Here is an 11319-nt window from a genome sequence, read left to right on the forward strand (position 1 = left end):
GAAGGGTCTCGGGGAAGGGAGAGATCGTTCTGAGACGGCGGACAGGACAACGACGGTCACAGAGGCGGGAAGTTCAGATAACGATTGCGACCGGCGGCCTGACCCTAGTAATATGTTTTAGCAGCTGCAGAAAACGGTGCATTGCACACCCAGCGCCGCATGGTGAGAATGCTACTGTTAGGGGGTGGCTGACCCGCTTCTGCGCTTGTTGCAGTAGTCGTTTGGTTAGCTTTTCCGGTGTGGTGCTCCGTAGCTTGTTGGAGTCAAGGCTCAACGCTTGGAGCTGGTTGGTGGCCCCTCTTTCGGGTGTTCGCTTTGCGTCCCAATAGTGATCCTACAGCGCCTGAGGATGTCGGCCAATTGCGCAAGTGACAGAGTGCAGGTCGGTTCCAGAGAAAGGCACTGGAAGATATGGAGAAGGAAGCAAAAATAAACTTAAGTATAAAAAAAATGAAAATAAAAATGAAAATGAAGATGAAAATAAAAAAAAAATCAGTTGTGATATTTGTTAGATTTCAGATCCATGCCGCACAGACGTTTCACCAGGCCCCAAAACTTTTTGTGTCCTCCGGGACAATTAACAAGCGGATTATACCAGGCATTCACAGATGAGATGATGTTCTTGAAAGGGCAGCAGTGAATGGTGCTTTGTCGGCTGCAGCGTCAGTCCAAGCAGAAATATCTATACCCAGGGACAATGATTATTTACTCCTGGTCTCCAGAGTACAGGCATTGTCAAAGGCAGCTTTAATGCTAACTACGGGGACAGGGGCTATCACTCTGTCCCCAGAGATTTTCAACTTTCGTTACCCGAGGACACAATATATCCTTAATTGCTCAATAGCAATCACAGCTTCAGGCAAGGTACTTTGGAAGGCTCAGGCACAAACACATACTCCATACACGCAGCCATTCTGTCCTTTGCTTTGGCAACCTACGCGGCTGCATGCTTTGAAGGTGGCTCATATTCTCGGTCATCAACCCGGAGACTGAGAACAAGACATCGGGGCCTCCAGGGCCCAATCCAACCGCGGCAGGGATGCGTTTTTCGTTTATCGAGTTGGAGTGGAGACGCTGTGGACGATCCCCCCTTCATGGGTCATGGATCCACGTACTTCAGTACAACGTCGAAAGGACGCTTTGGCGCGGAGTGTTCCCATCAGTGTATCACTGGCTGGGAGTGTTTCTCTCCGCGCGACACCCAAAGTTTTCTGGTCAATCACCGCGTTGTACTGTCTTCGATCGTCGTCCCACCTCACGCTGCGTACGTACTATGATATATGTGTTTGCGCATTCTAGTTACGGCCTGCCTGGGGACGAGTCAAGGCAGAAGACGTCAATCACCTGTTGTCGCTCTATACCTTACACGGGAGGGTTTAGCTAGCTTTTCAATGTCCCCCAGTTTGGCTTGCGAGTTTCGCGATTTCGCATTTTGCCGTCCTCTAGGACCAAGGGGAATGTTCGTGCAAGTCCACATATGTAATCACCAAACAAATTTTTCAGTACATAAGAGTGTTGAAATGGTGAAACGATCGGAGCAACCTTGGTTTTAACCGTGGAACTTTTAGGAGGTCCAACTGTCAATTGAATTCCAGACACACACTATTTCTATCCAGGAACCCGGCGGTACAACCAAAAAGTAGACAAACCGGCGGATACACCCGTAGGCTGAACGGTACTCCCGCATTTGAATTGTGTACCTGCATGGCGCTGTTCTGGGTCTACGTGTAAAAGTGCAGGGTGGAGTTGCATTTGTCTCAGTTGTTCCTGAGACTCTGAAACAAGCGGCGATCGCCCTAAGGGCCTGGTGGAAGACCTTTCTTGATTCGATAAATTTCACTGGTAAGGCGACAAACAGCCTTCTTTTCGTGTGACAGAGGGAGGTGCTGGTTGTCATCGTGGATGAAGGTGACTGGCTTGAGATACCAAGGCTTGAGACTCACCTTATCTATTGCTCAATGGACCGAGACAAGAGGACGGCAATTAGGGAGAGATTTTCAAATGTTAGCACGCCGGCCAACATTTTAGCCCTAGGCAGTATGGAGAATTGGGCACTGCTTTATCCACTTTGACTCATGGAAATACTCCGAACCGGCTTAACGACCGTGAACGGAAGCGAAGTTTAACTCCTGATGCTGATAGGAAAAAGAAGCGAGAACGACGAAGCCAAGCGCTAAAGAGATCGTCACCTAGCACGTGAAGGGCATGTTGTGCATTTTGCTCTGCTCCACAGTTTATCACAAACTGATGCCCACGGATGTGATTGCTCCTCGAATTATTTGGCCGAGGTGGCCTAAAAATGGAAACGATCCTTTTTCCGGGGAAAAAGTAATGCACTCCAGAGATGTAGGATGCTGGATCCTTGTCATAATATTAAAATCGAATTATTACCCCTGAGAAAATCAAGCGAGGCGCTGAAAAAAACACAACCCAAAATTTGGTCTGAAATTGGACCCCAATGCTTTCACAACTATCCAGCCTACCGCAGTAATTTCATGTCTTCACAATGTGCAAAATATACTTCCAAGATTGACCTTCTATGATACCACACCGATGAGCAAGGAGCTTTCAAACATTGGGAGTTTTCTATTCCAGCTTCATTTTATTAATTTTTTTTTTTTTTTTTTTTTTTTTTTTTTTTTTTTTTTTAAATCCCCTTGTTGGAGCTCTTTTCCCCATGAAGAGCGTATGGAGCAACATAGTCTGTCATCTCTGTCCTGAAATCCTGCTATCCTTTTAACGGATAAGAGCACCACTTGTCCCAATATTTTGGTTTATCTAGGGTACAATCGGGATGTTGGAGCTCTAGAGTCCGCCGTTCCTGAATGGAAGAGAGTAGGCCGAAGCTAGTAACTCCCAGCAAATGCGTCAGATTCAATAAATCTATGGATCGCTGCGATTAGCGGACAGGAATCGTATCACCGCTTTTTTGTCATGAGGTTCCCAGTGGTCAGAAATCCTCGATCTCCTAAAGCACTTCGCCACTCGAGAGATAACTGGCCAAGGGTAGCCCGTCCTTCTCGGTTCATATCTTTTTGCAAGGTTTCGAGGCCGTCTTGCTGACCGTGCTCCTGCTCTACTATGAAAGCTATCTGTAAAACATCGCGCGGACTCAATGTCGGTATACTTTCTTTGTCAGCAGAAGACTCGAAATCCCAATTTAGCGATCGTGATTTGAATGGCGGCTTTGGATTCAATGTGACAGCCTGTGTTTTGTTCCGAGTTAGTCGTTTCCAATTCCCGAAACTGGAGTAAAAGTCTTTACAAACCCCAAGAGTGATGATTCCATCACCAACATTTTCAAGCTGTGCTTCAAGCGCGAACCTGTACAACTTCGTTTTGCCATACGGTCCTAGAGATCGATTGTCTACTTCCTGTGGAGGTAACTCCGTAGCTTTCGTGCGTACATTCAAGCATGGCTGTGCAACGAACTGGTATAATTTTCGAAACGTGCGTACCCTTCCTCCCGAAGCCTGGACACTTCCGTGTGCATCAGAGCTTGGGGTAATCATGGTCTCTGTATAGCTGACGCCAACAGCAAGAACGTGGTTCCCTTCCTCTTTTAGGTCAAAGCGAACAATCTTCTGCATCGACTCAACCTGCGCTATCCCCCCCGATTTGGTATCGTTATCGTCGCTTGACGGATAAAGCTCGAGAGGAACAACCTGGGAGGGCGTTTGCATTTCTGCAAGTATTCTTATGGAGGTCACCACACGCGAGGCGTCTCCGCGGAGGAACTCATTGTTGGCAGATAGCGAGCAGGAGAAGGTTTCGCCGACATACGCAGACCCAAACGCAGGCGGTAGCATAAGCTGAACACGTAATAAGCCTTTATTGCTCAATTTATCTGAGACCGTAACCTCTCACATTGGGGCTTAAAATGAACTGCTTATCTGCTGTGCTTGACGGATAGCTCAGCGAAGGCTGCACCGGAACGTTGGCAAAGTCTTCAGGAAGAGGATGTTGGTATGATAGGGAAGGGCGTGAAAGTCTACAGAGACGGAATTAGTGTCTGGAAATGGTAGATAGACAAGATAGGCCAGGGATAACCCACCGCAGGACTGGAACTTTATCAGCTATCAATTGTTTGCGGCAAGCAACTTGGGAACCCTACCTTTGAGGGAGACAGAATGGGGCTCTTTCGGTCCTTCAGCGGCCGAGAGAGCTCTTGAACGAGCCATGGTCAAGCGACTTTTGCAAAATTTTACCGTAGAAATTTCCCAGCTCGACGGCCAAACCCTCACCAAGCGCAGGGGGAGAAGAAGTCGACAGCCGATCAAGATAAGATAACGATAGTCACGGGACCATCCGCAGGTGACGTCGATCCTGAGCGTCGCGACCAGGGGGCGCAACAGGTCGCGATCCAAGCTCAAGATGAAATCAGCATTCACAGGACAAATGCATTTACATCACACTCATATCACGACTTCTTCGAGCAAGGACTCGCGCTAGGGAATTTTATATGTTACTTTTTGTGTCGAAATTCTCTCTAGTCGCTTTTGATTTCTCTCTGGATCGGGTTTTGCAGTGATTTCACCCCCTATTTCAGCGAGAACACTATTGGTTCCTAGTTACTATCTACATAACACTGAACATCAATACGGATAAATCCACCATGCCCGGGGGCTCGGTATATGCTGCGGGATCCGGGTCCGTCTCACGGACCAAAAGGAAGCGAGAGGAACACAAAGTGGACGGCTCGGCCCCTGTTACTTCCCCAAGGAAGACGAAAGGACCTCGTACCCTTTCCCGGAACAAGTCTGCTTCAGATGCTCCTGTATCCTTGGCTTGCCAGCCGAAACCCCCGGCACCCGGCTCAAAACGGCGCAAGCGTGGCGCCGACGATGGTGTTGAAATGGTTCGCGAAGAAAAGAGGCTCCGCTCATTTCGGAAAAAGCCTCCTCAGTCCTATATCACAAAACTTACCAGGGCTACTCTCCAGAGGTACTATGCTCAGTGCACCTTTGCTGTTCAAAGCATCTATCTTTCTGTGGCGGGCTAGCTAACTATGCGGTCCCATGCAGAATGTTCATCGTCAAGAGACAAAGGGAAGAGACCACAAGGGGCCCAGAAGAAACTGTGCATATTGTAGGCACAACAGGGAACATCTATAAAGTTGTAATTGGGAAGGTGCCTGCTTGCTCTTGCCCCGACGCAATGAAGGGCAATCAATGCAAGCACATTGTTTATGTATGCATTCCTCCTTCATGTTTGCTGTGTCTACTACTGTTAATTTACATGAAGAAAGATGTCCCTAACAATCCTCCATGGCGCAGGTCCTATGTAATGTCCTCAAAGTCAAGGACTATCTCCGATATCAGCTTGCCTTTCTCTCCTCTGTAAGTGCAGCTTCTCCAAAAGTTCAATAGCTTGGTTGCTCATCCACCCTAGGAGCTCCGTGAAATCTTCGAGAAAGCTCCGATAAACCCAGCAGACAGTAGTTCTACAGGCAGCAAAGGAAAGCAAAAGCCCATTGACGGGGATTGCCCTATATGTTTTATGCCGCTTGATTCTTCAAACGATCAAGTTGTGTGGTGCAAGGCCGCATGCGGAAACAATATCCACAGGCTCTGTTTTGAGCAGTGGGCAGCCAGTCTGAACGGAAAGCAACTGAGATGTGTTTACTGGTTAGTCAGCTTTTATACACTTTTGGCATGGGAATTGGAGGATGGTGCTGAACAATCGTTAGTCGAACACCTTGGGAGGACGACGGGTTCGATATTCACTCACTTCTAAGCCGTGCTACAATCAGCGAGGATGGCTATATTAACGTGGCAGAGGCGATGGGACTGTCCCAGGAAAGGGGTAGGGGTTCCTCTCTGTATACTCCCTTTTCTTTTGAGAGTATTTGGCTGGTTTTTCAGAAGACTATTTGTACTAACATGAATATCTTGTTCAAGACTATTCAACATATCATCAGCCTTGGGTGCGCCGACAATTGTATCCCTACTATTAGCCTAACATGGTTGGTTCTCAGCTTGACCACAATGTGGTTGTGGAGACTCTTGGCTACAATCCAACATCATGTCCGTTTAAATGAAGACGCTTTGTTGCCTTCAAGAATATTGGCAGGTTTCGTTTTAGGATGGTTGGCTACACACCAAGCGTCAAGGTTGATATTCAAAGAGCAAGGACGTTTTGATGTTCGCATTGTTGAGAACGTGGACTGCTACCAAATTCCCTTTGACATGGCGAGTGCAGCTATCATCAATGGTTTCTGGCACCTCCTGAGAATTTTCATTCTGCTTCTCTGTTGTACCCCTAATGACAAGGTTGGTATTAACAATATAATCAGTTTTAATTCCATCTCACACTACGTTGCGCGGCAGGCCTCTGGGTAAGAATGAATGTTTGACTAGACACCGGGACATTGGGCATCATGGGATTTAAATAACCAATACACTCGCTATAAGCGACCGATCGCGGTTCGTACTCCGGTCGTACATTTGCATTTATCATGCAACACAGATACTACTCCTCCGAACCAGTGAGTCGACGTTTATCCGTGGTCATTTAATATCCTTTTTCCGTCCCTAACTACAGCAGAACTCGTACCCTCCTCGCCGGTCATCCACGGGGGCATCTTGGCTGCGTCGATCACGCCCAATTCCGCAAGTTGTCGCAGACCGGATATCACATCGGAGCCGGAAAAAGTAAGCGACATGGTGGGATTGTCGTCGAGTTCGAGACCTTTGACTTGAGACGAAGGAGTGATGGGGTCTTGGAGGGAGATGTCAATTTTTTCGAGAGCGGGATTGGGGCAGGTGGCTGCTTGGGGGACTGATGGTGGTGATGGTGATGATGATGATGATGATGCGCGAGGAGATGACGAAGGAGGAATCGCCAGAAGATGACGGTAAGAGCCTGATGTTCCAAATCTCGAGAGTATGGTTTTTTGTCGTTTTGTTTTCGCTGAGGAATGGGACGGGTGCTGATTAGACTCGCTTTCCGTCCCCGCCAATGATGACATATTTTCTTTCTGGGCTCCTGGATTTGCCGAGTCCTCCTGTATATTAATCGACGAGACCTCAACGGGAGTCGATATGGGTAGCCTTGGATCAAGGGGGCCCTGCTCAACGACCGCATCCGCAAAGATACTGAATGCGCCGTTGGCAGTGTTAGTTCTCCACGGGCCGCGGAGTGCAAGGAGAGTATGAAGACTCTTTGTGACCAGTGACGTTGCTTTCAGAGAATACCGCTGTTGAGGGCGGGATAATGCTTTAGGAATGGCGTCCATGACAATTCGTCTGAGAGCTCTGGTGTCGGTTGTCAGTGATGGTAAACGTGCGGAGGAAAGAGTCGCGGCGCGAGGGGCGGGAATTGAGATCAGTGAGGAGTATATAAACGGAGAACTATCCGGGAACACAAGATAGATTATCCTTGAAGCGTCGGTGAAGGCATTGGGTGGTTGTTTTGGATATTGGTAGGGGGAGTCCACGATGAAAATCCGAACAAAGGTGAGTGGAAGACTGGCAGAGCGTGATATGTAGTAGTGCGCCTTGACAAGGGGCGATATCTCGTTTTGGATAGATTTTAGAAATGTAGCGCCGTGAAAGCGTGGTAAAGGAACAGAAATATCATTGGAGTCATTGATTTTATGCCATGGTTCCTTTTTGTCCACGCTCGGCACAAGCTGCAGCGCAGTCCAGCGATGCGCGGCAGCAGGATTGTCTTCGATGTAGAGGATGTCGGCCATGGCAAGTTGACGAAGCGTCAAACCATTCCTCCAATCGCCTTCTAGTATACGATTGACAACTTCTCGTTTGCCCCCCCGGCGCTCCTGTAGGTCTGTATATATGCCCCTCAGCTCTTCAATTGAGGTGGCCGGGTCATACGGGTTGGCATCATCGTCATCTTCTCCATCGGCATCCCACCGTTGTTCCGCATCCCTACTGAGGTAGGGACGACAGATATGAACATACTCGTCATCCAGCCATTGCAGCGCAAGGGCGATTAGAGAAGCTCTGGAGAGTTTCCCGAGTGATTTGACGAGGGAAGTGGTGTTTGCCGGGATGCGAAAAGTGTCGTGAAGGCTTGCGGCGGACGGCACAAGGACAGAGGTGCGACGCGCCATGAGATGAGATCTATGCTATCTAAAAAAACGGTTCGTTAGACTTCTATTGCAGTTGATTCAATGCTCGGTCGGCCTTGTCCGCCGGCATGCCTCCGGTCAGCGTTCGCGCCGTTGGAGATAAGCGCGTCGGAGCTCTGGATGGAACCTGCAAACAGAACAAACAAAACAAACACCAAACGGTGGGCCAGGATATGTACAAAGTCTTTTGCTCCATGTTGGAACACGACGACGACGTTAACAGGGATTTTTTTCTGCAGCGGAAGCCGATCAGTCAAGGAAAATTCTCGCTTCGGAAATATTCACAACGGCCATTACTCCGTACGCAGGGCTGCGGTCTCGCCGACGGACTATCTTTCAAACTGCCCAAAAAAACCTCCCCCCAAATATCCCATTAAGTTACTTCGCCACCTGGAGGAAGAGAGTTTGCTCATTCTCTGTGACTAACCCTAAGTTTATCTGAGACGTGATTAATAATGATTCAACTCAATGGCTGGCTCCATCCCGAGGTTTTCTCGTGCGGCCCCGGTTTCGGCACCACTGGACCCCAGAGCACAAGATTTTGGATGCCTCAGGTAACCCAACACGGGTCGGAGGGTAAAATAGGGAGAGCGGCAGTCGAGGCAGTCGATATACGCCGTAGTATCTTTAGGAGTGATAGCTGATGTGGAGGACTGTACGGAAGTATGGAGTAAGTTACTGGTTTAATGGCCACATAGTTATGTATGCAATTGGCGCACGGGGAGGAGTGCAGCGAGCCCCCCGGGACTACAGCGTTGGAAGCTGGCTGGAATTAGTCATCACCGGCAGGAGGGGAAACGCTGGAACAGCCCACCTGGCCGTCAAAGCCAGAAATTTGCCGCACGCCCATTAACTTTTCCCACGACGACCGCACACGCCATTTTCGGATCAAGTTCTCTCTCTGTCACGTCGGCCTCGACGGATTGAACATTGAAAACTGCTTTTCCCTGGGATCTGTCCGCCTCGTGGTCGCCATTTCAGTCGCTCTTGTGTGACATCTACCGGGTTTCGCCCGCTATCGCTGCTGCGCTGCTTATCCCTTCTCTCCGGCTTCAGCCGCCGACAAAACTCCCCCTTTGCGCTTCCCTGTCCATCTCCATCGCCGATCTGAGTTGATCCAGCGTGCTCCCTGGCATCAGTTCCAAGCAAAGTTCGACTCCTCTGAGTTGGACGCCCATCCCCAAGCCCTCTACCATGTCAGGCTACAACGGGCGCCGGGCCCCCAACTTCTCTCAGTACTTGAATGACCTGAACACTGTTCCCTCTCCCTACGATCAGACATTGCAGCAGGACCAAGGCCTCTTCGACGTCGACGCAGAATTGGCTCTTTTCACGAATGCAGAGTTCTTTGACTTTGACTCCAGAGGAGATATGTCAAGTCACGTACCCGTCTCCCTTGGCGAGGACCTCGCACAGTCAGAGCCGACCTCGAGTCAGGACGTAAAGTACCTGGATATGTTGAATGGTATGTTGTCAACGGCTCTTAGATCCACGGAAGAATTTCATATATCATTGTCTTGGGAATTTCTGCCCTCTCGCCAATGTTATCCGCTTGCTGGCTTCTGCGTGCTTGATATGAACCCGGACCCGTCTGCAGGTCATCTCAACACGCCCTTCAGACCATATCCTTAGCTTAGACTCTTCCCTCTCCTTGCACAGCTGCATTGGTTTTGATTTACAAGTCTTTATTTCCGTCCCATCTTTTTCACATCTGCACGTGATATCAATGCACAAGGGCATTATACAGCTCCACGTGACTGATGTGCACGATCTATGCCTGTAACTCATCCTTCCAATGCAGTTGCCTGGCAAGTTTGTTTATCTCTTACTTTTCTTTAAGTTTATAGCAGTGTTTTGCTGGCTTTGCTCACACATTGAGCTTATCCGAGACATGACGCTAATACCGTGAGGAAGCAGACTTCAACCTCCCAAACTATCAGTATTATCCAACCGCAATGGGCCCCGCTCAGGCTCCCGCCTATTCTGCCCCTCCACAGCAACCACCAAGTCACACAGATGCCGCTTCAAGCGCGCCTCCTCAGCCCGTTGCCAGTCAGCCTACCCCGCAAGAGACCCAGCCCAGACCTCAACACACCACAACCACCCCCACCACTGTAGGAACCAAGCGGAAGCAGGACGCGTCCACCCTTGATGAAGCCGCCCGTTTAGCCCAAGAAGAAGATAAAAGACGCCGCAACACTGCAGCTAGCGCTCGATTCCGTATCAAGAAGAAGGAACGCGAGAAGAACCTCGAGCGCACTGTCAAAGACGTCACAGCCAAGAACGCCGCTTTGGAAGCTCGCGTTAGTCAACTCGAACTGGAGAACCGGTGGCTTAAGAACCTAATTACCGAGAAGAATGGATCGATGCTTTCTGACGGCGACATTTCGGGCATGTTTACCAAATTTCGAGATAGCAAAGAAGGACAGGCTGCCACCCAACAGCAGCAAGTGAAAACAGAAACCGATGAGACGGAATCGAGGGCTTCGTGAATGGCTTGTGCCTCTTCCCTATATCACTTTGACGTTACATCTACGAATCGACGAGTAATGCGGGCTTAATTCATCCTCACAACGATCGCCACTCCCATGCAAAATCTGTGTCCTTATCTTCCCCTAGCATGTGATACTAGGGTTGGATATTCTTTAGAGCCATCAACCGGTTCTTAGGAATTGGCTATTATTAGCTTTGGCAGGATTTAGGGAAGGTGGGCATTTCGATCTGGACATTTCGCTTTTGTATTTCATCCATTACCCTCCCTTTAGCAGCTCCTCCCCATCTCGTATGTACATAAATCCCACCGTATCCGTACGTGTGAGGAGGGGAGAACAGCACCAAAATAATTGCCATATGTATTGTGGTTGGTTCTTTGCTTCTGGTTTGTTGCCCAGCAATTTCACTTTTAATGTGTGAATATTCGGTGTCCTTGATTGGTGCTTGCTTGATCTGCTTGATTCTACCCCTTTTGTTTGCTTGCTTTTTATGTTAGAATAAAACCTTGTGTATCGGTGGGTGGTTAAGAACAGGAGCTAAAAGGGGAAATGGCTTGAGATTTTATACATCACGCCGCTTCGAAATCAGCTAGAGATTTATCGACAGATGAAAAACAAATGATCAAAATGTTTCCAAGACTATGTGGCTTGATTTAAATCATTGCATTTGCATTTGTTCTTATATAGTTAACTGGTCGTCTTCCTGCTCTAAGGACCGTTCTATCAAGTCTTAAA

At 48.7% G+C, this 11319-nt stretch overlaps 5 protein-coding genes across 5 annotated transcripts; 2 read left to right on the forward strand and 3 right to left on the reverse strand.

Annotated features, from left to right (window-relative positions):
* Positions 1-492: 492 nt before the first annotated feature.
* On the reverse strand, positions 493-1477 carry CIMG_13774 (uncharacterized protein; the record flags this gene model as incomplete). The annotated part of the gene is made up of 4 exons (XM_004446395.1): positions 493-655; positions 897-934; positions 1116-1271; positions 1367-1477. 4 exons carry the CDS (start codon positions 1475-1477, stop codon positions 493-495), a joined length of 468 nt encoding a protein of 155 aa, XP_004446452.1.
* Positions 1478-2850: 1373 nt separating this feature from the next.
* Positions 2851-4215, reverse strand: CIMG_04169 (uncharacterized protein). Its single transcript, XM_001244727.2, has 5 exons — positions 4115-4215; positions 4055-4061; positions 3868-3991; positions 3270-3812; positions 2851-3206 (listed from the first exon to the last, which is right to left on the reverse strand). The coding sequence occupies exons 1-5, from the start codon at positions 4179-4181 to the stop codon at positions 2919-2921; spliced, it is 1029 nt and encodes a 342-aa protein (XP_001244728.1). The 5' UTR covers positions 4182-4215; the 3' UTR covers positions 2851-2918.
* Positions 4216-4615: 400 nt separating this feature from the next.
* Positions 4616-7003, forward strand: CIMG_04170 (uncharacterized protein; the record flags this gene model as incomplete). Its single annotated transcript, XM_001244728.2, has 6 exons — positions 4616-4944; positions 5025-5190; positions 5277-5339; positions 5392-5627; positions 5690-5821; positions 5901-7003. 6 exons carry the CDS (start codon positions 4616-4618, stop codon positions 5959-5961), a joined length of 987 nt encoding a protein of 328 aa, XP_001244729.2. The 3' UTR covers positions 5962-7003.
* CIMG_04171 (CHL4 family chromosome segregation protein) lies at positions 5926-8074 on the reverse strand (the record flags this gene model as incomplete). The annotated part of the gene is made up of 1 exon (XM_001244729.2): positions 5926-8074. The coding sequence occupies one exon, from the start codon at positions 8072-8074 to the stop codon at positions 6500-6502; it is 1575 nt and encodes a 524-aa protein (XP_001244730.1). The 3' UTR covers positions 5926-6499.
* Positions 8075-8967: 893 nt separating this feature from the next.
* On the forward strand, positions 8968-11308 carry CIMG_04172 (bZIP transcription factor). The gene is made up of 2 exons (XM_001244730.2): positions 8968-9557; positions 10010-11308. The coding sequence occupies exons 1-2, from the start codon at positions 9287-9289 to the stop codon at positions 10582-10584; spliced, it is 846 nt and encodes a 281-aa protein (XP_001244731.1). The 5' UTR covers positions 8968-9286; the 3' UTR covers positions 10585-11308.
* The last annotated feature ends 11 nt before the right edge of the window (positions 11309-11319 follow it).

The sequence above is a fragment of the Coccidioides immitis genome (assembly GCF_000149335.2).
Source record: "Coccidioides immitis RS genomic scaffold supercont3.6, whole genome shotgun sequence".
Lineage (NCBI taxonomy): Eukaryota > Fungi > Ascomycota > Eurotiomycetes > Onygenales > Onygenaceae > Coccidioides > Coccidioides immitis.